The sequence below is a fragment of the Patagioenas fasciata genome, chromosome 13 (genome assembly GCF_037038585.1).
Source record: "Patagioenas fasciata isolate bPatFas1 chromosome 13, bPatFas1.hap1, whole genome shotgun sequence".
NCBI classification, from domain to species: Eukaryota; Metazoa; Chordata; class Aves; order Columbiformes; family Columbidae; genus Patagioenas; species Patagioenas fasciata.
The window spans coordinates 3656151-3680365 of record NC_092532.1 but is presented as its reverse complement, the minus strand read 5'-3'; the positions used below and the strand labels follow the sequence as shown (position 1 = coordinate 3680365).

The 24215-nt window shown below is 47.0% G+C and overlaps 3 protein-coding genes across 9 annotated transcripts in view; 2 read left to right on the top strand and 1 right to left on the bottom strand.

The window, feature by feature from the left end:
• The window catches only part of MYLK3 (myosin light chain kinase 3), a 43059-nt gene extending 39991 nt beyond the window's left edge, over positions 1–3068 (top strand). For 5 of the 7 annotated variants that reach the window (XM_071814429.1, XM_065848065.2, XM_065848062.2 and 2 more), the window contains one exon: positions 376–2997. In XM_071814429.1, coding sequence (XP_071670530.1) covers positions 376–447 — 72 coding nt within the window. In that variant the 3' untranslated portion in view covers positions 448–2997. Of the gene's footprint in view, positions 1–375 lie in introns of all 7 variants that reach the window. The other 2 variants (XM_071814427.1, XM_065848061.2) reach the window with 2 other exon arrangements.
• A 598-nt stretch (positions 3069–3666) lies between these two features.
• Positions 3667–11150, bottom strand: ORC6 (origin recognition complex subunit 6). Its single transcript, XM_065848272.2, has 7 exons — positions 11053–11150; positions 10170–10299; positions 9243–9406; positions 8136–8225; positions 6296–6408; positions 5013–5090; positions 3667–4360 (listed from the first exon to the last, which is right to left on the bottom strand). Exons 1-7 carry the CDS (start codon positions 11115–11117, stop codon positions 4185–4187), a joined length of 816 nt encoding a protein of 271 aa, XP_065704344.1. The 5' UTR covers positions 11118–11150; the 3' UTR covers positions 3667–4184.
• Positions 11151–11251: 101 nt separating this feature from the next.
• Positions 11252–24215, top strand: part of VPS35 (VPS35 retromer complex component) — a 30467-nt gene continuing 17503 nt past the window's right edge. Inside the window, exons 1-6 of the mRNA XM_065848086.2 lie at positions 11252–11356; positions 19249–19347; positions 20566–20662; positions 21479–21602; positions 23073–23255; positions 23581–23794. Of these exons, the coding sequence (XP_065704158.1) occupies positions 11354–11356; positions 19249–19347; positions 20566–20662; positions 21479–21602; positions 23073–23255; positions 23581–23794 (720 nt within the window). The 5' untranslated portion in view covers positions 11252–11353. The remainder of the gene's footprint in view (positions 11357–19248; positions 19348–20565; positions 20663–21478; positions 21603–23072; positions 23256–23580; positions 23795–24215) is intronic.

Below are 24215 nucleotides of genomic sequence, written 5' to 3'. Positions count from 1 at the left end.
CAAGGTTGCTGATAAGGATGCGTGTCCCATAAGTGAGGGGGGCAAGGAGGAGCGAACTGAACAGGTGACTAAAACTGACCAACTAAGTATTCTATCCCATCCACGTGATACTTCATATAAAGGTGGGAGATCATGAGGGTCTCATCCCTTTTTCCCCTCTTCGATCATGGCTGGCCCCTGGGGAGAGCCCTGCGAGTCAGCCCTGTGAACTGAGGCCCCGGGACAGACCCTGTCTCCTTGAATCCCAGTATTTTATTGGCGCCTGAACAGGGTGTAGGTCACTAGGGGTAAATGGATTTCCCAAGAAGAAAAATCCCTGTCAGCCACATTTACCTCACTTGCACTCACCCTTGGACTCTTCTGTTTTGTTCACAGAAACATTTTTACGTGGTGGCTGCTGCCAACAGGCTGAAGAGGTTTCAGAGTATGTCTGTCAAGCTGGCGTAAGCTCCTATGAAGCCTCTGCCACCTGTGGAGCTGGACATGAAGCCATGGAAGAAGGACTCAGTATCTTCAATAATTTCTATCCCTTTTGGGTCTGTCCTCCTCAAATATTCTGTGTTAGTGATAAGGTTCCAGAAGCACCTCAAGGAAGAGTCACTTGAAATTACTTCTCAAAGCAGAAGCGACCTTCTTTGGTTTTACAAGCTTTTCCTTGTTGTACATAGTGGTAGAAAAGGCGGCGGTCATGGGGCTGACTGCTCGCTGGAGGCCTCGATTCTACAGAGTATTGTTGGTGTGTTCACGCCAGAAAACATCGTGTCGGTTTTGGTTTTCACACCGTGGGACCTCTGAGGACTCCCCACACAACCGATGCTCCGCAGCAACCTCAGAGCACCGCCACGACAGCAACAGCTTCTCCCTCACCTGTTTGCTACTTAGAACAAAAGATACTGGATATTCCTTTCTTCTATAATTTTTCCAAAAAGATGACTTTTCCACCCCTCAAACATGGTAATGATTCAGTGAAACTACTCAGAGTTGAATGGTTTGGGTTTGTTATTATTTTTTTAAAATTACTCTCTCCTCTAAAAAAACAGTCACTGCATAGTTGGGAAATATAAGCAATCCTGGTTTAAAGCAACTTAAGTCAATTGGTCCATTGCTGCTTTTTCTGATGGTGAGTTGAACTGATCGAGGTTTGGAAGGAGATGAGTGAAACTGCCACAAAGAAAAATCACCTCATGACTGTTGGGTCTATGCAAAAAGATCTCATGTTGTCCAGAAAGAAGAGATTTCCAGACATCGTTTGGTATGCGTTTAACATTTTTAAGTGCTTCTCCTTGGCTGTGACTGCAGCCCTGAGTTATCTAAGTTTTACTTTGGGGATTTTTCTCCTGACAATTTTAATGAAGTCTGAGAAGTCGATATGGTGTGATATGTTGGTAGGGTTCAGCGGCACGTGAATGCTGGTACTGCCAGGCTCTGCCTTTAGCCCAGGGAGGAGGCCAAAGCCCTATTTTCCCCCACTTTGCTCTTGAACTTTAAATGTTTTCTTCACAATACTGATTTATCTTGGATTTTAAACTTTCGCCTGATGTATGAAGAGTTGGAGCCACTTACAGTCTCTCAGCTACAAGTATAAGGTTATTTATTCAACCCGTGGTTTCCTTCATTCCTGTTCTGGATTCTGCAAAATTCAGTGTTAATTGGATGGGGTCTTAGGAAAACTAGAAACTAATACTACTAAGACCAGGTTTTCAGCAAAGGCATCAAATCACTGTAAAGCTCTCTTTACCTTTATAGACTTCCACATCCCTTGAATTAGCAAAAGTGTTGGTTGCTAATAAAAAGGTTTGTAAAGACTGACTTCCCCAGTCTAGTTATCTTTTCCACTCTAGTGCTTCTCGCTTTGCACAGTCCAGAATTCTGGACTCCTGCAGCATTTCCAGAACTGAGACAGAGAAGAATTATTAAAGTCAAGTGAAATAATCTTGAAATCATGTGAAAAAATCTTGACGATGTGTCACCTTCTGTGAAGGCCCACTTCCGTTTGTGTTCTCCTTCCACCCTGGTTCTGCATGCTACATGCGATTATATTCATTGGTCTGTATATTTCAGAATTAATAATAATAAATTCCATTAAAGTGGAACAAGCCTATTCCTCAATTTTAGTTTAACACCCCACCAATCAAACCTGAAAGCATCTTTGAGCAAGTCTTAGCAACAGAATGCTTATGTCCAGGTGGGATTCTCGCCCATCCCGAGGACCCTCTGCTACATGTTAGAGCAGCTGTTCAGCGGCAGATATTCTGATACAGCTCTTCCTCACATGGGCTGACCGTCCAGTGTTTTCTCTGCACGTTAGGCATTTGTTTGGAGTCCATTCTCTGATAGTTACTGTTACATTTCAGAACTCTCATCTGGAATGAAATTAGCTCTTGTTAATTAATGTTGGCTTCAAGTGATTTCCTTTTTTATGCATTGGGAGAAGTGAAAGGAAAATGGCCAGTAAGTTTTAACTTAACAATTATTGTGTGCTTCTCCCTCTGTTCCTGTAAGAGTGTCACACATCGATGCTCTCTGCTGTCTTGTACATCTTTTCTTTCCATTTTCTACAAAGAGAAGGTGCATCTGGCCAGGAGGATGAGCATTTCCTAACAGGAAAACAAGAAACAACCTTTAACTTTGGCAGCCAGCACATGGTTCCGCAGCACGGCGAGAGCCCCCTCGGCAGCCTCACAGGACGCTGCACCACGGGCCTGCGCACCTTGCTTGGTGCTCTACACAAAGCTGAGGACAAACTGCGGGTGGCATGGGAGTCACTGGAGCACATGGCAAAAAGAACGGGCCCCGCGCTGCTACATACAACGGTTAATAACATCGACTACCGTAATTCGGGTGCCGCCTGTGTCACCCGGGGAAGCGAGGAGGGGTTTGGCAGGTAGGGCAGCGTTTCACGCTGAAATCCCAGAATGTCAGGGGTTGAAGGGCCCTGGAAAGCTCATCCAGTGCAATCCCCCCATGGAGCAGGAACACCCAGCTGAGGTTCCACAGGAAGGTGTCCAGGCGGGTTTGAATGTCTGCAGAGAAGGAGACTCCACAACCTCCCTGGGCAGCCTGGGCCAGGCTCTGACACCCTCACCCCCAACAAGTTTCTTCTCCTCTTTCAGTGGAACCTCCTGTGTTCCAGTTTGCACCCATTGCCCCTTGTCCTGTCACTGGTTGTCAAAACGTTCACACATGAACTCACTCACCTGCTACACATGAACTCACTCACCTGCTTCACATGAACACTTGGGCTCTTCTGGGTTGTTTAGAAACTGAGGGTTTATGAGTTAACTTCTCTTTGCACATCCCAGGCACAAAACATGCAAGAGAAATGGGCAGAAGACTTGGACTGGTTTTATCGCAGTTACACCAGCCCTGAGCTGCTACAAGTTGTATTTTCCTTCAGAAAGCGGTTAACACAAACTGCAGTTTTGCGCGGCTGGGATGGACGTGTGGGATGCAGAAGGTGCCTCTGAGAACTAGAGGACAGGGCACTCTCTCCTTTCCCCTAAGTTCATGATGCGAGATGCAGAAAACCTGTATTACCCAGCTAAGATCCCAGTCACCTGGACACCTTCCTTCTTAAAGCACAGTCAGCTCCTGGACGTCTTTCATTTTGTGCTCAAGGGTGTCACATGTGACTAGTGCCAAGAACCTCATGTCACCATCCAAAGCTTTTCCTTCCAGTATCTTTATTGTTGCTTGGAATATTTGGGACCCCTTACAAGCACAAGAGACTCCAGTCCCATACAGGTCATAAAAATAAGTCAAATTCAGAGACTAAACAATATTTCTTCAACAGTAAAAACAAATAAAAAAGTTATCAGTCTTTTAATTCCTCTGGTGGTTTTGCAGTTTAAGAAGGCACTGTTAGTCCTCTCTCTTTTTTCACTGACTACTTCCAGCCAGGGGCACAAGGGCGTGTAACTTAGAACTCATTTGTACTTAACCCAGCATTAGAATGTTACCTGCTTCTTGCAGCAAGAGAAATGAAGCTCTCCTGCCCCCGAATGCTGTAGCTGCTCAGGTACCAGCCTGGCAAGTAGTCAGACAGGCTTCTTGTACAATCACATCAATTCTGGTGTCATTTACTAAAAATTACATTCTTAAATACTTAAAAAACTAGCTCATAAATACAATTAGCTGGCTACCAGGCAGCCATCTGCTACTGGAACTCTGGTGGAGCAGAAGAGTCAAGATGATGCGCAAGCAGCAGACGGGTTACTAGGTGGCACTACAGAGACAGCCCCCGCGCTTGTCTCTTGTGCCTTAGTAGCTTTGTCCAGAATTTTCTTTTTCCATTCTTCATAGTCTTGCTCTGTTTCAGTCTTTGGCCATTTGCACGGTATCTCCTCCTCATCTTCAGATCCTATGAGAAGAAGAAAGCCCATGACAGGCCACCATGGGCACTGTGTTGCTGGTATAAACCACGGCGGTGCACAAACGGACGGGCACAAGCACGGGGTCTGTCCCTGTGCTATCTAACGCTGTGGTTTGTTGCTCCCCGCCCCTGCCGGCACAGCCACCTCCTCACCGCTGTGTCTGACTGCAAGAGCTGGCCTGAATTGTACGAGGGCTACTCAGCCTAAACACCATTGTCCTGCTAGGTCCTCTTTGTCCTTTCCTTAGCCAGGACTTTGCAGAATGGAGTAAGCTGCTGGGAAATGAATATTATGGCATAGTATAAAACTGGTAATAAAATACAGGACATGAAGAAAGACAATGAAGGTGTGTCAGGGGAAGTCCAGACCAGACACGAGGACAAGGTTCTTCACCAAACAGGCTCCTTCAGAGAAGCGGTCACAGCACCAAGCCTGTCAAAGCTCAAGGAGCGTCTGGACAACGTTCCTAGTTGAGCGCTTAGTGTCAGGTAGTCCTGCGAGGAGCAGGGTCTTGGACTCAACGAGCCTTATGGGTCTCGTCCAACTTGACAGATTCTACAATAAAATATCATTAAGCAGCAACAAAGCTCAAGCCTGCTCTGGTGAGCTGATTCTAGTTTACAAGTAAACACAACTTACTGTTTTCCTTCTCACAGTGCTCCAGTTTGGTCTGCAAGTTTTCAGATGTCTCTGCAACCAGTGGAACATCTCCTTCTTCTAAAAAAAAAAAAAGAGTTGCTTTACGTCTGAATGGCATCTGGTGCCCCAAGGGTGTTCTACATGCAATTATTGGACAGCAGAGTATTGTCTTCCAGTCAGAGGTTCCCTGGCCCAGCCTGGTGCTCTAGCTGCACGGGTCCCCAGGCACTTTAACCAGCACTGCTGCTGCATTCAGAACCACAACCATCTACCGTGTTCATACCCCAAAACCACTCTGCTACTCTTCTGGATTACTCAGGCAGGATTATCAGTTATTGCTTCCCTTTCCAGCCCATTTCCACACTTTGCATTACAGCTGCCCCCAACACATCTGGGGCTGTGCAGATATACAGATGCACACTCTTCTCTGAACTGATACAGAAACTCCTTGGGGCCCTGAGCTGCCTCACTGGTGGGGTAAGGTTTTGGGTCTTTTATAGGGCACTGCATAGGTTCACGCCTGGGGAGAGAGCAGATTTTAGTTTGGGTTCAGGCAGCACAATCCAGAAAGCTTCACGACATGAAGCATGAAGACAGGGTGAAGCAGCGGTACTGTCAGTGGGAGAGTAAGAACGAAAGCACGAAGAAAGGAGATAAGCAGGAAGGAGCAGAGATACAAGGACACAGAGATGTGCATTGTATTTCAATCTTCTTCCTCCACACGCAGGAGTGGCGAGAGCTGCAGGTTCAACGCTGGGCAAGAAAGGTTCCTCAGGTCTGCCACTGGTATGTGGAGGGACGTGTCAGGTAACGGCTGAGTTAGTACCAGAAAAGCAAGGCTTACGCTTGTTAATTCTGCAGTGGGGAAGGGAAAACACAGAAGTGAGCCAGTCACAGCGAGAGAGGTGGCAAGATGTTTGTTAATTTGTGTGTCATGTTGCCATGTTAACAGACCGCAGAAAGCAGGCAAGGAGGAACCCAAGACAGGCCAGGTAGTATGTGAGAAGCAGGCAATGAATTGCAGCAGCAGAGAATGTAAGGAGCAGAGAGCATTTGAGAAGAGAGGAAAATATTTACTTTTGGCCTTGCCAAGTGCTAAGCTGTTGCGACTTCCCCAGAAGCAATGACTGTGACCTGAACTGCAGGAAACATGCTGGGATGGATGGGCAAGTTGGCTGGAACAGCTGAAGGTCATCAGAATGGAATCACCAGTGGAAAAGGACGGGGCTCTGTGTGGCCAGGCCTGGGCACACTGTTGTACAGGGATAAAGCCAAAAACTTACTGCTGAGCTGCTGGCTTATCTTCTCCAGCTGATGGCACAGCCGGTCAAATATTGCTTTTTTTACCCCAGATGTAGCCAGTATTTTAGTTTTGTCCACTTTTAGCTTCAAACACCTACAAAGAAAAATTTAAGTTATCTGTGCACAAAGCAACGCTTCAGCAACTATCGCTCAGGGGATGTGACATTTACTGTACCAGCACTGCCTGTGAGGATGAGGAAGGCAGGCCTGAGGTTCTGTCCTATCTAATCCTTGTCGTACTCAGAAATAAATTTGCCTGAAAAAACAGACTCCTACACTTACTCGATCAATACAGGTCAGGAATTGAAACTCGGGGTTAGTTCAAGTTACACAAGGAAATTCTACTAGGAAAAGGTACTTTTTGGATTTTGAGGAAACCAGGACAAAATCCCACTACTGCAAAAAGCTGAACGGGACCCCTGTGTCAAGAGAACATTTGTCAGGAGCTGTGCACTACACAGCACCCGAATTGCTTCCTAAGTTTGTTATAAAGCATAATAGCGAGAGGGGAGATATTTGCATGCAAGCCCATTCTTACAAAGGGTTGGCTGAGGCAGGGGCTCCTGCAGCTGTTGGATCCACCTCCCAAAGGCCAGAGCACCCCTGGGATGTGGGGCTCAGGGCTTCACCGCCTTCAGAGCAGCTGCTGCGTGGGGCTCTGGATCACCCAAGCAGCCGCTCTTCACCTTGAGCAAGAAGGATGTCACCAAAAGCCATGCAGGTTTTTGTTCCGTGCCCAGCTCAAATCTATCCTGACAAGGAAAAAAAGTTCCGCTAAATTTGAAAATGTTACTAAGGGATTATGTTGTGCCGTTTAAGCTGAGAGGAAGGAAGGCAAAATGCAAAACTCTAACAGAAGTTCTTCAGGCACTGCCATGGATATGTCCTAATGGAATTATCCACAGCACTCAGTTACACACCAGGGAAGACGGGTTTCATTTGTTTTAGGATAAGTAACTCAAGTTCCTTTTCTGTGTATTTGATACAACACTTGTGCACTGGGCCCTTGTGGCCAGGAAGCCAATGGTACCTGGGGTGGGTTAGAAGGGGGTGGTCAGTAGGTCAGAGAGGTTCTCCTGCCCCTCTGCTCTGCCCTGGGGAGACCACACCTGGAATCTTGTGTCCAGTTGTGGCCCCTCAGCTCCAGAAGGACAGGGAACTGCTGGAGAGAGTCCAGCGCAGCCAGCAAGATGCTGGAGGGAGTGGAGCATCTCCCGTGTGAGGAAAGGCTGAGGGAGCTGGGGCTCTGGAGCTGGAGGAGAGGAGACTGAGGGGGGACTCATTCATGGGGATCAATATGGAAAGGGGCAGTGTCAGGAGGATGGAGCCAGGCTCTTCTGGGTGACAACCAGTGACAGGACAAGGGGCAATGGGTGCAAACTGGAACACAGGAGGTTCCACTGAAAGAGGAGAAGAAACTTGTTGGGGGTGAGGGTGTCAGAGCCTGGCCCAGGCTGCCCAGGGAGGTTGTGGAGTCTCCTTCTCTGCAGACATTCAAATCCGTCTGGACACCTTCCTGTGGAACCTCAGCTGGGTGTTCCTGCTCCATGGGGGGATTGCACTGGATGAGCTTTCCAGGTCCCTTCCAACCCCTGACATTCTGGGATTCTTCTAGAGGCAAGTGCAATATCGGTTGGAGACTTTGCTGTCAGGAGGGTTTGCTAGAGCTGTCTCCATTTCCAGGAGCAGAGCAGCAGGATGCGCTAACAAGGCCCTTCAGACTATTCGGACACGCTGATCGAAGCAGCTGCTTCCACTGCTGCGTCTCTTTGGTGTCTCATGAGGATTTGAGCCCATAGAAGATCCCCCAAATGTACTCACTTGCATGCAGTGAATAGTGCTGCTGTTAGAAAAAGTGGTTTTGAGAAATCGAGGTCCATTTGCTGTGCTTCAGAGAGGCTGGATTCATACCTAATGAACAACAAAAAGTGATAATCGTGTAGTGTATCTGCCTCAAATGAAGCTGTTGCAATGAGTTTGTCCCATGGTCCCCAGCAGCTGAGCAGGTCTGTGGATCCCTCAGTCCTGTGTGATCCAGTCAGGCACAAACAGCTGAGAAGGGCAAGAGAGACCAGAGAAAAGCGACCTCCTCTTTTTGAGTTAAAGGTGTTTTAAATTAGGGATCTGGATCAAGGCATGTCAGTAGAATCTACTTCTTGTGCTCCCCATTCACACAGCACTGCTATCTACATTACATCTAAAGTTACAATGAGATGCTTTGCACGAATCCATCCCACGAAAGAGAGTAGAATTACAGTTTCTTTGATTCATCTAATATGTACAGATGAAGGCTAAAATATAGAAAATGACAGGATGGCTGTGTAGCACTAAAGAATTTATTTTTTTTACTGTCCACCTGTCCCCATGCTATTTTTTTTTCACTGACCTGCAACTCAGAATATTCTAAATCCCTAACAGCATTTAAACACATGGGTGGCAGCACTCCAGAACAGAACTCTTCAGTAACTGCTCGTTAAAGCAGAAGTTACAGAGTGCAAAATTTTAGTTGAATCTCCACTGAAGTGTTTTACCTGTCATTTTTAGAAGTAGAGTAATGCATATTTTAAGAGATCTGCTCCTCCAGAAGGCAGGATTTGTTTCTACTAAGCATTACTTCTAAACTGTGAGATGATCAGCAGTTAAACGAACACAGTGTCGTGCTATAGACAAACACAGGGACTGAGAGTCCTGCCTTTTTTATACTATTCCCAGTTGAAGAACTGGATCTCAAGCAAGGACTTACAGGCTGAGTCTTTCTAACGTGTATTCTAAGAAATGGCCCAGATCCATGGCTAGATTTTCATTGCTAAGAACTCACCTCACCACTCCAGTCAGTGGGAGACACGTGGCCCTTCCGACCATCACACTCTTTACACATCTAATGAAGAACCTCACCACTGAGTCCCACTGCGACTGCAGCTCCCTTACCTCTGCAGGACTCTTGAAGCAGCGTTCACTGCCTCCACGCAGCAGAACTGCACAGCCAAGTCTCGCATCCCCAGTCTGGGGTTCACCTCTAGCAAACATTCCAAAGACTTCATGGAACTCTGGTACATTGTCTTGTTCAAACCAGAGAGCTTCACAAAATAGCTCTTTCAAGAAGACAAAGACAAATGCCAAGAATTAGCAAGGTTCCTTCCCAACATCTTATTCAGACAACCTAAACAGATTAGGGAGAAACAACACGACACTTTAAAATAAAGTTCAATTGCTATATTAAGCAAACTCGTGCAATGAGTGATGTAAGTTTGACTGCCCCACCTAGGAATACCAGATCTTTTAATGCAGTGTTATTTTTAGACCATTTCCCTGGAAGTGAGGTTTGTCTTTTCCATATAATATGACATGGCCCTTTTATCACAAGGTGGTTAAAAACAAAGGTAACCAAGGTCTGGGCAACCTCAAGAGATGAGCAACACTTTGCTGCTATTCCTCACAGGGTCAGGTGCAACTCAATTCTCCTCTGTCTGTGAGTGGACAATCACAATCACATTATTTTGGCAATTTGGTGCCACTGACGCGGCAGGTCTGCAGATGGACATCTGCAGATACTGCTATCGACAGGGATTCCTTAGAGCCACTGCTTCCCTCCCACCGTAAAAGGGACAGATCTTAAGTTTAACATCCTTGTTGGTAGTTTATTTGTTACTAAAAGAACTGAAATTATAATAAAGCAAACTTAACTTGTGAAGTGACGGCACTGATCTCATTTTGCCACATTTCAAACTCTGAGTACTGAAACTGTGTTTAGCAGCATACTGGCTCTAGGATAATGTCACTTATTATCATCCCTTCCTTCCTTTTAGTGTACTTAGGAGAATGCACCAGCCAGCCAAGTCATACACTGTATCTTACTTTGTCAACTGGTTGTTTCATGGAGCTGGCTGCCAGGTCCAGGCACATCACAGCACTGCTTGTCGCCGTCATCTGAGCCATCAGCCCTGTGCACTTCACCTGGGACAGCCGCAGGTACTCTTCAGCTTTTCTGCAAAACAAGCAGCCCTTGTTAACAAAAGCAGTTACAAGACAGTAAGAACAGGACAGAAGCTTTAAAGGAATCACAGAATGTCCTGGGCTGGAAGGACCCTCAAGGATTACTGAGTCCAGCTCCTGTCCCTGCACAGGACACCCCACAGGTCACCCCGTGTGTCTGAGCACGCTGTCCAGTCTCTTCTTGAACACTGTCAGGCTGGGCCGTGACACCTCCCTGGGCGCCTGTTCAGTGTCCAGCACCTCTGGGTGCAGAACCTTTTCCTCATGTCCCACTGACCCTCCCTGGCACATCTTCTGCCGTTCCCTGGGCTCTGTCACTGTCACAGAGAAGAGCTCAGCCCTGCCCCTCCTGCTCCTGCTGAGGAACCTGCAGCCCCATGAGCTCTGCGCTCAGAGCGCCCCGGAGCCCGGCCCGCCCGGAGCAGCCTGGGCCCGGCCGCGGCAACGCGCACCCGGGGCGGGCGGGGAGCTGCCGGGGCAGCACGGGCTGGACCCGCTGCTGCGGGCGGGAACTGCGCTGCCCCAGCGGAGCCGCTGCCGAGAGCTGCTGCGCGGGGACCGGAACGCTGCGAGGCGCGGGAGGCCAGGGCCGGCACTGGCACTGGCACCGGCACCGACATCGGCATCGGCATCGGCACCGGCACCGATCCCGACCCCAGCACCGATCCCGACCCCGGCACCGATCCTGACCCCGGCACCGATCCTGACCCCGACTCCGCTACCGACCCCGGCGACCCCGCGGTACCTGGTGACCGCCGGGTCGCGCAGCCCCAGCCGCGCCGCGAGCCGCCGCACCGCCCCGCGCTCCATCTCACACTCCCGCCGCGCGGCGAGCCGACACGCAGCCACGTTCGGCAGCGGACTGGCCGGCTCGACCGTCAATCATCACCCTCTACTCCAATCGGCCTGGCGTAGAACACTTCCTCGGAGCAGACCAATGGGGAGACCGGGGCGCAGCGGTGAGGCGGGCTGAGGGGGCGCAGTCACATGACTGTGCGCGGCGCTGTGGGGAGTTGCTGGTGAGGGCAGCCTGAGGCGGCGCGACCATGGTGAGGCACCGGTGGCGGTGGCGGTGGCGGTGGCGGTGGCGGTGGCGCCGGCGGTGGCGCCGGGGCCGGGGCCGGGGCCGGGGCCGGGGCCGGCCGCCGCCCCTGGGAGTCGGTGCCCGCCTCGGCCTGGCCGCTGCCGTGTGTGCAGGTGGGAGGGGTCCGGCCCGCGCAGCCGGTGGCCGAGGGGCCGGGCCGGGCCTGGCCTGGCCTGGCCTGGGCGCTCCCGCTTGGGAGCGGTGTCAGTGGCTGCGCGGGGAGCGCGGAGGGCCGGGGGGCTGGAGCCGGGCTCGGAGGCCGCCGCCCGGGCCGGGCCCGTCGTGCCCGCGGTTCCGTTTCCGCGGGCGGGTCAGCGCTTCACCGGGTCGCACCGTTTGCTGGTCGGTGCTTTAACTGGGGAAGCGCTGCCGCACTTGCGGTCCGAGCGTGCAGCATTTGGGCTGCCGCTCCTGCCCTAGACCTGGGTTGGTGGCACTTGCAGCTGTGTCTCTGTGCTCTTGTCCCCGTTGCTTTGCTGTTCCTGACGGTCCCGGGCTGCCCTTTCAGACTGACCTGGTGAACCTCCCTTCCCCTCTGCAAAAATGGTGGTTTAGCACTGGTAGGCCCGGCTCAACAGAGCTGTTTTGGAACAAATGTTGGTGTTTATGAGAGAAGCAATCCTGAAATTTTAGTATGGAAATAGCTCCTATTGAGAAATGGTTTTCAATTGTTGACAAAAATAAGGGGACAATCAAGTTTCCTAGTAAAACTGAGAAGTGTACCTGTTTAGTGTGTCTTGTGGTATTTAATATTAGATACAATTTTAAGCAGTGCTTCTTATGATGATCACAGTACATGATCAACCCAACTGTGGAGGTCAAACAGTGCTAACAGTGTCTAGACAGTGACACAAAACCTAACCAAATGCTTTATAAAGCAGGGATTGCACAGTTCCTGGGCTTTTTTTTTTAAAGTTGTGTGTATGTTGGTATAAGTGTGATACTGTCCCTTCTTGGGGGAGAGGGGAGCAAAACCTGTGCAGTTATTTGAAAGATGAATGGAAAATACTTAATTGGGTGATGAGAAATGTTATATCTACCTAGACAGCAGTCTCTACCCCCCGCATAAATACTTTGTGGTAATAATTTGCTGAAGAGTAACACAACTTTCCTCTGCCTGTCACTTCAATAGGAACTGATACCAGGTAATTCAGAAAAAATAAGGGTACTAAATATAGAATAATCCTCTCTACCAAATTAGGTTCCACTGTCATTTCTTATGGCCAAACTTGGTTTAGACCTTGAAGCTGAATGTTCGGGTACCTTTAACAAGACTGATTTTAAGAGGACTTGGGCTGTTCTTGATCACCCCCTGAATGAAAGTCCAGCTCCTTAATTCTCGTTAATGGTTTGTGGCTTCCTGTGGCAGTAAGTACCAGTTTAAACATGTGACGGATGTTTTCTTCTCTCTGGTTCGTCTGTGAGCTCCTATACTGTGAGATATGATAGAATTTCTAGGGTTGTCTTCAGGATTGCAGAGTAATGCTTCCTAGATGGTACAAAATGCATTTTTTGTTAATTCTGAGCAGCTCGATGAGTTTTCCAGCAGAGCCTTGTGGGCAGCTGGGCCTCATCTATGCTGCTTCTGTAGCTGACCCATCTTTCTTTTGAAGTGTCTCAGTGATGACTGGTTGGTGTATAATCCTAATAAGATCCAACTAAGAGGGTACAGAAAAACCTCCTTGGGTAAATCTCATTCATTGTGGTACTAAACACAACCATGGGAGCAAACAGAAGGAAAAGTAATATCTGGAATAGGCTGTAAGCACATCGGTTATCTAGAGAAGAGTACTTGGAGATTAGAAGAAAATGCATTTTAGAATGGAACGGAGGCAAAACCTTCTACTCTGCACCCAGTTTGAGTTACCTATATTGCCAAAATAAAGCCATTTGGTGGGCTCTACATGCTTGCCTTGAATTCTGCTGTGTTTCAGTACTCTGTTGCGCTGTCTCCTGAGTACTGCGGTTTATCAGGTTTTCAAATCGAATGAGCATCTTAACTAGTAAACGCGTTTACCCAAAATAACTGTCTCCAGAGTGTGGCTGAATCCCAGGTGGGAATTTAAGTCTGAATCTTATGAAGTCTTCCTGTGGAGATGAGTATTGGAAAATCAGTAAGTCATGCCCAGTAGGTATAATGTTTACTTTGTATGTTCAAGAATAGTTGCTGGTATGAGGATAGGCATGGTCCAGAGTAGTGTCTGTTGCTGTGATAATACACTTTTGTGATTGTTATCTGCAGGATAACTTGTATTACCCACTCTGATCAGCTGGGCAGTAAACTTCTTCCAAACTAGGTTAGAATTAAAAAAAAATCTTATTTTCCAAGACATCTTACAGTTCACTAGCCTTCATTTAAAAACAAGACAAACAAAAAACCCCAGAGAAATAAAAATCTACACATGAGAAAACCCAAGCCAAAGGCCAGCTCTCCTCGCTCCCCTGCTGAATTCAGCTGATTGTTGCTTCCGTGACTTGCATGTGGTAACTTGCGGTAATCTTTGCTTCGAAGCCAGAAAAAGGCTCTGGTGTCTTGCACTGAACCCGATAGTGCTGCTGAAGGGGGCAGGTCTGTCCTTGCTCACCTGCTTCCTTGTGGCTTCAGAGGAAAAAAGGGTTAGGGAACAAGTAAAGCAGGTAACTGAGCACATCAGCTCTCCTTTTGTCTTCAGCAATGCCTCAGCTTTAGCTCCATTAGATACGCTGCAAATGTTGAAGTCTGAATGGCTGCACAATTGCTATAAATTGCCTGTCTTGGCTTCATGCAGGAGTTTCTAGGTGTTGTATGTGTTGTGGAGAAGGCAGGATGGTCTGTGCCAGGATTATGTGCTACTGCTTTCTTCCAGCGTCAAACTATCTTCCACTTCAGAAGCCTGTGTTCAGGATTCTTGTTTGTAGACTGGCAGAGTACTCTACAGCACAGTTGCATTTTTTTGATAAAATAACACTTGAAAATACCATCTTGCATTAGATTCCTAATTTGAAGTGGAAGATATGGAGCATGCACAGCTTTATTCAACATTGTATTTGACGGGAGAACTGGTTTCTAGTTTGGTGTGTGCCCTGCTGACTGGCATTGGAGGCTTTTGCTGTATATTCTCTTCAAGTTCCTCAAACTTCAGCTGTATGTATCAGGATACATGTATCTTAATGTGATCTTGATAATAACCAGGTTGTGCGTAGAAACCTCTATGGTTGTGAAGCTGGAAGCAGCTTGCTTTCTGACATAGAAAAGGGCAAGCTGATAAAAATTCAGACTTTGAAACTGAAAAGTAAGGAGTAGTTGGAACTTGTTTGGTGGTGCTGCTGTTAAGATATTTTCTCTTCGTGCAGAGGTAAAGCTGCTATAAGCACCTCAGACTGCTTCTATCACGTGCGTGACTGTCAGGGTGTGTTATCTGGGTGACTCTTGTGCTGAGATTCTTTTCTGTAGACATGAAGTGCAGCCCCCTTGTAGTAAAGGCATCTTTTAGACCATTCACCTTCTCAGTCTTCAAATCAGAACAGATATGAATGGAATTTGACTCATAACTTCCCTGATGTTTGCTGGAAGGACTACTCAGCCAGCCAGCCACAGTTTAGGAGGTTCTTCCAGTGTCTTGACGATAACTTTCTGATGCAAAAGGTGGAGGATCCGACTAGAAGAGGTGCACTGCTGCACCTCATCCTCACTGATAGGGAGGGTCTGGTTGAAGTAGTAAAGGTTGAGGGCTGCCTTGGTTGCAGTGACCATGAGATGATGGAGTTCAGGATCTTGTGTGGCAGGAACAGAATAGCAAGCAGAATTGCAACCCTGGGCTTTAGCAGGGCAAACTTTGGCCTTTTCAAACAATTGCTGGGGGAAATCCCATGGGTAAGGCAGCTTGAAGGTAAAGGGGCCCAAGATAGTTGGTCAGTGTTCAGGGACTGCTGCTTCCATGCTCAAGGTCAGAGCATCCCAACACGCAGGAAGTCAAGGAAGGGAGCCAGGAGACCTGTGTGGTTAACCAGGGAACTGCTGGGTAAGCTCAAGTGGAAGAGGAGAGTTTATAGATCATGGAAGGAGGGGCTGGCCACTTGGAGAGAATATCAGGCTGTTGTCAGAGGGTGTAGGGAGGCAACTAGGAAAGCTAAGACCTCCTTAGAATTAAACCTGGTGAGAGGGGTCAAGGACAACAGGAAGAGCTTTTTCAAATATGTGGCAGATAAAACTAACACCAGAGGCAGTGTAGGCCCACTGATGAATGAAGTGGGTGCCCTGGTGACAGAAGATACAGAGAAGGCAGAGTTACTGAATGTTCTTTGTCTCTGTCTGCTCTGCCGTGGCTGTCCTGAGGATCCCGTACCACTGAGGCCCCAGAGGAAGGCAGGACAATGGAGGAGTTTGGCTTGGTTGATGAGGACTGGGTTAGGGAGCAGTTATGCAATCTGGACATCCATAAATCCATGGGTCCAGATGGGGTGCACCCGTGGGTGCTGAGGGAGCTGGCTGAGGTCATTGCTGGACCACTCTCCATCATTTTTGCCAAGTCTTGGGAAATGGGAGAGGTGCCTGAGGACTGGAGGAAAGCAAATGTCACTCCAGTCTTCAAAAAGGGCAAGAAGGAGGACCCAGGTAACTATAGACTGGTCAGCCTCACCTCCATCCCTGGGAAACTGATGGAACAACTTATCCTTGGTGCCATCTCAAGGCATATCAAGGACAAGAGGGTCATTGGGGGCAGTCAACATGGCTTTACCAAGGGGAAGTTGTGCTTGACCAAACTCATTGACTTTTATGCGGACATAACAAGATGGATGGATGATGGCAGAGCGGTGGACGTGGTCTATCTTGACACAGTCTCCCACAGCATCCTCACAGCGAAACTGAGGGAGTGCGGTCTGGATGACCGGGCAGTGAGGTGACTGCGAACTGGCTGAAGGGAAGAAGCCAGAGAGTAGTGGTCAATGGGGCAGAGTCCAGTTGAGGCCTGGATCCAGTGCAGTGCCTCAGGGGTCAGTGCTGGGGCCGGTATTATTCAATATATTCATCAATGATTGGGATGAGGGAATAGAGCGACTGTCAGCAAGTTTGCTGATGACACCAAGCTGGGAGGAGTGGCTGACACTGGAAGCTGTGCTGCCATCCAGAGACCTGGACAGGCTGGAGAGCTGGGCAGGGAAAAATTTAGAGAAATATAACAAGGGCAAGTGTAGAGTCTTGAATGTGGGCAGGAACAACCCCAAGTTCCAGTGTAAGTTGGGGAATGACCTATTAGAGAGCAGTGTAGGGGAAAGGGACCTGGGGGTCCTGGGGACAGCAGGGTGACCATGAGCCAGCACTGGGCCCTTGTGGCCAGGAAGGCCAATGGTACCTGGGGTGGGTTAGAAGGGGGTGGTCAGTAGGTCAGAGAGGTTCTCCTGGCCCTCTGCTCTGCCCTGGGGAGACCACACCTGGAATCTTGTGTCCAGTTGTGGCCCCTCAGCTCCAGAAGGACAGGGAACTGCTGGAGAGAGTCCAGCGCAGCCACCAAGATGCTGAAGGCAGTGGAGCATCTCCCGTGTGAGGAAAGGCTGAGGGAGCTGGGGCTCTGGAGCTGGAGGAGAGGAGACTGAGGGGGGACTCATTCATGGGGATCAATATGGAAAGGGGCAGTGTCAGGAGGATGGAGCCAGGCTCTTCTGGGTGACAACCAGTGACAGGACAAGGGGCAATGGGTGCAAACTGGAACACAGGAGGTTCCACTGAAAGAGGAGAAGAAACTTGTTGGGGCTGAGGGTGTCAGAGCCTGGCCCAGGCTGCCCAGGGAGGTTGTGGAGTCTCCTTCTGTGCAGACATTCAAACCCGCCTGGACCCCTTCCTGTGGAACCTCAGCTGGGTGTTCCTGCTCCATGGGGGGATTGCACCGGATGAGCTTTCCAGGTCCCTTCAACCCCTGACATTCTGTGATTCTGGGATTTTTCTGTTCCTTGAAAGTCCAATCTGTTATGGAATAAGTAAAGTTTAATGATTACAGCAAGTTCTGCTGGTGAAATGTATTTGCTTCACAACTGGAGGTTTTCTAGGGATAGTAGCTATTGAATTGCCTGGGTCGGCTGGTCATGGATACTGCATTTGCCTTACGCTGAAATAGTTTTTGGAAGACATGCACTTTATGGGATTATTGAGAGAGTTTTGTAAGAGTTGCAGTCACTCTGATTAGCAGAGGTGTTTTTTTTTCTGTTGAATAAATAAACTGGTTGATTAGTTATTTTGCATGGTTTGAATATTACTGAGGCACATTCAGTTGCAGAAGTGTTGGTTGGAAGGAAACTTTGTCTCATATAACCTCCTGCTTGAAGTAGGATTATCACCAGTGTTAGATCAGGTCAGCCTTGGTTTTGTCTAGCTGGGTGATTCAAGCCTTCAAGGGCAGTTTCACTGCTTGTTTGGGTGAGATCAAGCCAAGAACAGTATTGCAGAGCACAGTCTGTTTTCTGTGTGTGGAAAAGGACCGTGGGAAGGGCAAGGAGGAGATATTGTTAGTGACTCTCATTAGGGAGGTTCCCATTGCAGAGCAAGAACCCAGTTACTTGTGGGACAAAACAGGGTGTGCCAAGGCTACAGCACTCTATAACCATTAAGTTGCTGTTACACTAAAACATCTCCCTTTTAATAAGACCTCCATTTTAATCTCAGTCCTCAAAAGATGCTTGTGGACACTCCAAGTGTGGGGTGTGTGGGAGGAGCTGGTGAAGATGTGGTTTCTAGGAGCACTAGGATGGTGTAATTCATGGCCTGCTAGCTCGTTGCTCAGATTTAGTTAAGGAGACCACGCACCTTCTGAACAAACCGAACATGTATAAATAGTTGAGAATTTACTGAAGCTGCAGGCTCAGAGAACCTGCTGCACGAATCACTGTGCACGTGGGATTTGTCAAGACTAGAGAAGATGTAATTGGGACACAAGATCAATGCTTTTGTCTCTGTCAATATTTCAGAAAGGCCATCTGAAAACAAACAGCAAGGCTGGGAGGCTCTGGTGAGGGGTTGGAGTCTGGGCCTGAACTATGGGTGGCTGATGCTGTGTGGTTGTGAGGAGGAGACTGGTGGCCAGTTGTGTCTGGGTAAGGACATTGGGACATCCCAGGGGGTGACAGAGATACTCATAGAAACTAATTCATCAGTCTGGTGAAGGGCAGGGAGCAGCTGCAGTAGGAGAAGGTCTGTTATAGCAACGTTGGGGGATCTAAGTCTGTAAGCAATGGATTTAATTAATATTATAAGAAAAGGTGAAGGATGTTGAAAGTTTAGTTGAGAATGTGCCTCTTTGAGGAGAGAGAAAGAGGGCCACTGGGACGAGCGGAGGACGTGGAGAGTTGTTGCTTCTCTTCAGTTTTCTCTTCTGCAAGTTGCTTCTACCTTCTGGAAAGCACTGTGCTCTATCTTTTGCTTGTCTGAAACTCGTCCTTGTTGTTGGCTCAGGTAGCAGTGAATGAGAACTTGTGAGCACAGGAGAGCCTGTGCTCTGGGCGTTGCTCTGAAGCTCACTGGAAAGGTGTAATGATGCTTCCTCTCACCGCGGTGCTGTCTGTGTTCTCTTGAAGCTTTTTCTTGCCAGTTACTTAGACTGGGTTCTTGACCTGTAAATATTAAATGGCAAAAGTTGACACTGTTCTGTCCCCATGGCTTTGCGTCCCACGAAGCAATGGTGCTCAGAGGCTCCACACAGCCTCTGTCCTCCCTGCCCTCAGGTTTGAGCAGAGTGCTGGGAACTTTCTGCCTTACACATCCCAGAGCTATTTCTGTGTCAGCTTGTGAGGGGTCACACTGCACTGTGTTCTAAACGGTGGGAACCCAGTTTGAATCAAGTCGTGAACAGCTTCATAAAAATCATGGAGTTCTGCTTTTTCTTCCAGCCGACAACACAGCAATCTCCTCAGGATGAACAGGAAAAGCTCCTGGACGAAGCCATTCAGGCTGTGAAGGTGCAGTCTTTCCAGATGAAGAGATGCTTGGTAAGAATGTGACTTGTTAAAATGCAGTGAAGCTTCCTGTCTGCTGGGAGTAAAACAGCAAATCAATACTAATCTCTAGTGCTGTGGGGAAACTTAACCCTTTATGTATCCTTGTGGCACAGGCTTGCCAAATAAATGAGGTGGCTACTTGATGAGAACGAGCCTCAAGTATTCTTTGAATGTGCTTTCTTGATTTTGCTCCAACATTTGACAAGATAAATTATAAAGGTACACCTTTATAATTTATGTGCTTGGATTTAAATATGCCTAAGCTGAGAACAAGCCCACCACTTGACATCAGGATAAATTTTGTAGGGATTAATCATAGACTGATGCATGAATTCTGTTGTGACTGGAAAACAGCATTGGCTGGGGTTGTACTGAGATCTTGAACTCTGGAAATTGTAACGTATTTTTATTTGGAGAAACTGCTTAAAATTGCAATGAAAATTTAAATATTCCCATCAATTTTCAAGTGGCTAGCCAAGCTAACTTTGTTTGCAGCTACATGATAGTAACAAGAAAGGCAACACCTTTCCCAGTTGGATACTCTCTGGAATGCTTTGGAAATCTTTGAAGTAGCTGCAGCTGTGCTTTTCGCTGCTGTGACTGAGTGGGTGACCCCAACAATTCCTTCTGTTCTTCCCTAAAACTTAATGCTGCTTCTTATGATGTGTTGAACAGGTGGTAAATTAGCATTTTGTCTTGTATCCTGACTGTTGGTCATATGCATTGTAACTCTGCATACAGCCCAATAAACGGTGTGTCTTGGAGAGGTGTTGCTCTTGGGTGGGAAGAGGAGTCTGGTTCTCAGAGGGCTCCGCGGATCCTCTGTCTGTCAGATCTCTGAGCAAAACAACGGACCAGATGGAGGAAGGGGGAGTGGAACCAGCTCTGTTTTGTTTGATGGGTAGAATCTGAGTGGTGGGTGGGGATTTCTGCAAAAGCAGAATTTCCTTTTAGTGTTTTGTACCATTAGGGTTACATGTTATTACTGTAGCTCTGTATTAAGATAAGCCTTCTTACAGCCTTCAGGTATAATGTTCCACTTTCCTAGGATGGGCAACGTAGTAAAAGCTACATACTAATTCACTTGGTTTAATTAGATTGTTCACACATTTGCGTGCATTTTTAGAAAACTGAAAGTGTAGCTTTCTAGAATACTGTAGTTGCCTAGTAGTATTTCTTACAAGCTATTATATTTTTCTTCCTCTAAAGGACAAAAACAAGCTCATGGATGCTCTGAAACATGCTTCCAACATGCTTGGTGAGCTGCGGACTTCTATGTTATCTCCAAAGAGCTATTATGAGCTCTGTATCCTTTGAAGAGAAAGTGAATGGTTGAAATGTTGAATTTGGAATGAAACGCTCATCTCCTTTTTTTTTGGTACGATGACGTCTTGTCAATCTCAGGTATTTACTAGCACTTTTCTCCTTGTTACTTAGTTATCTGGATATATTGTAGGAGAATATACATTTATTTGGTCACTGTGTAAGTTCATCTTTTCCCTTTGGTTTAAAGCAGGTCTTTGTCTTTCATATCTTCCTTTGGGAGCTTACAGAAGTCTAGTTCTGTAAAAATATCAGCTCTGTAAAAGTTCTGCTTGCAGTATGTTAACCCAAGATCTGTAAAACCAAGTTATTTTTTGCCATTTGTTATTACCGTGGCTTCTGACCATAAGTCAGTGCCTTGATGTATTTACTTGTGCCATACTGAGGTATCTGAAGAAGGGAAGGCTTTTCATGAGATTTGGGAGTAAATGTGAATATATTCACATAGTACTTTCTCCATGTGTGGATTATATTCTTTTGTGGCACATAGTATGGCTTCATTTCAGATACCCTGTTCAATCACATTCATTTGCTTGCCATTTTGGTTTAGGTGTGTGGTGGTGTTGTTTTTTGTTTTTTTCCCCCCTCTCTCCTTTCCCTAATATGCTAAAAAATGACAGTTGAATGCTTGGGATTAATTTTGCATATTTATCCCAGTAGTGTTCATTGTTTCAGAAGTACTGCCTGCTTGGGCATGATTGCATTTGGTACAGTGTCTTTCTTCCTTGATGTGAAGGAGCAAATGACTGTCAATCTGTTGTAGACAATCTAACTTAAAATCCTTAACTCAGACCAAAAGACATGGCGATTTCTGATGAGCTACACTACTTGGAAGTCTACCTGACAGATGAATTTGCCAAAGGAAGGAAGGTGGCAGATCTTTACGAGCTAGTACAGTATGCTGGAAATATTATTCCAAGACTGTAAGTGTGTATATGTTAGGCTTTGGTGTGTTTTTTGTTTTTTTTTAATGCTGAATAGTGGTCAGGCTTTGGGTTCAGATAATGATTGCTTGACAGCAAGAATTCAGTTTGCAGTGATGAACGTTATTTCTGCATATCTGAAGAGTGGATTACTATGAGGCTTTTGAGACATATGCCAAGGGTGCAGCTGCAGAAGGTCAGGTCTTCCTGCCAGTGTGTTGGGTTTGCACATGACCAAGACAGAAGCTCTTAGATCTGGAATAAAGTCATCTTTTGGGTAAAGAGCTGGTCAGTGGAAGGTTAACCAAGTACCACACTCTGATCAGTGAGATTGACTACACTTTTATTAACTTTTTCCATTATCTGTTAATTAATTTGTACCTGAGGATCTAGAGCTTAGATCCTCATGCACCATAGGTGCTTTATAAGCATCTGTCTCTTTGGAGAGTAAGAAGCGTGAGAGAAGGAAGTCAAAAATTTCTGTAACTTAATTCTTAAAAGCTTTGTGTTTCTGAATATGTTGTTTTTTTTCTATGTGTTAGCATGTTAGAGATGATACTGGAAAGCTTATCTTTGTGTATGTGACTGTTAGCTGGAGTAGATCTTCTAGCTGTTCAGCCTTGGGACTCAAATTTTGCTTGGTACTGCAGTTTTTAGTTCCTGAACTGAAGTTCATGCCAGGAAGAGGCTTTGGGGACACCGGGCTGCATCCTCACGCAGTTCTGGGGTTTTGCTAATGAATACCACAATGGCTTTGCCCTTTTGCATAAGCATTTCAGTTTGCTTTCTGTCTGCTTGGAGCAGACTTTGGTTCTCCCTGGTGAACAGAACACCTCTGGTACTGCCCTGGCAGTTCTGTGCGCACTCGTTCATGAAGCAGAGAAGCATGTAGGTAGGGCTGAGGCCTCTAAACCAAATATGTGAAGGTTCTGAGCATTTTCTGTTTTTTCTTTTAAGCTGGAAGGGAGTCCAGGTATGCTGGAGCACCAGTCTTTCACACCTTGTGTGTTCCTCCTACCTGTTGCTTAATAAAGAGATGCTGAAGGAACGAGTACAGACCTGGGAATTTCCAAGGGGCATAACATCTGTCCTGCTGGACCACCGCGTGAAAGAGGCTTAACTGCTTCACCGGAATAGGTTCCTTATCTATATGTACCAGAGCTGGTTTCCAGCTTAGTGGAGTCTTGGCAATATAGCCAAGCTGATCTGAGAGCATTCGGAACTTGATGCATTTACACACTCTTTGTATAAAGTAGCGTAATGAGGTTGAGTGGCTGCTCAGACTTGTTGTGCTCTGTAGCAGAGGAGAAAAGGAGTTGAAAGCTGACTAAATATCCAAAGTTATGGAACCTAGGTGATATTTTATTTCTGTGCTTTAGTAATGCTGTCAGGATGGAAGAAAGGAACTGCTGTCTTTAAGTGTGGTATTGCAACTTTACACTTTATTGTTTGATTCTGTGCCTTTTTCAGGTATCTCCTGATAACAGTAGGTGTTGTCTATGTGAAGTCATTTCCACAGTCCAGGAAAGATATTTTGAAGGACCTGGTGGAGATGTGCCGTGGAGTACAGCATCCTCTTAGAGGCCTCTTTCTTAGAAACTATCTCCTGCAGTGTACCAGGAATATCTTACCAGATGAAGGCGAGCAAGCAGAGTAAGATAAATGGGCAATAACTTGTAAAAAAAAATTGTTTTTAAAAGGACATATTTGATTTTTCTGTATGACTTTATTCAGACTTGAGAGAAGTAGATACATTAAAACTCTGTAGACTTGACAGGTGTTTTTTCCGTTAACTTTAAGAGTTCCCTTCCATAACTAAGATTCCTTATAAATGAGGACAGGAACCTTTCTTGCAAACCCAGATATCCCACCACACGCTTCCCCACCTGCTGTCTTAAAAATTGCATGTTCATGGGTGCCTGGAAGCGTGAATACCTCTGACAAGCTTTTCCTGTTCCTAACCTGTTCTCCATTGCAGTGAAGAAACCACTGGAGACATCAGCGATTCGATGGATTTTGTGCTGCTGAACTTTGCTGAGATGAACAAACTTTGGGTGCGAATGCAACACCAGGGCCACAGTCGGGACAGAGAGAAAAGGGAGCGAGAAAGGCAGGAGCTGAGAATCCTCGTAGGAACAAACCTAGTTCGCCTCAGTCAGCTGGAAGGTGTTAACGTGGAGCGATACAAGCAGGTGGGATGTCTGTCCATCCTTTCTGACTGCTGTTACTTTTTCCAAATGAAACCTGTCATGACTTTCAGATGAGCAGCTTGAAGTGTTACAGCTATTCTGAAAGTTCAGTAACCCTGGTGGTTCCAGAGCTCTCCACCTGAGGAGAACTCCTGAATGCTGGTGAAACTGTGTCATGTGTTTCAGGACTAAGGACCTGGCTCATGCATTTTTCCTCTAGTCTCATCTGTAATGTTGACAGGAAGTTTGAAAACTTTCCTTCCTGATTCTCATTTTACATATAGAATAATGAGTTGGTTTAAGGGATGTCTACACATACAGCGTTACAGTATCACAGTATGTTTGGGATTGGAAGGGACCTCAAAAGATCATCCAGTCCAATCCGCCTGCTGGAGCAGGAACACCTAGGTGAGGTCGCACAGGC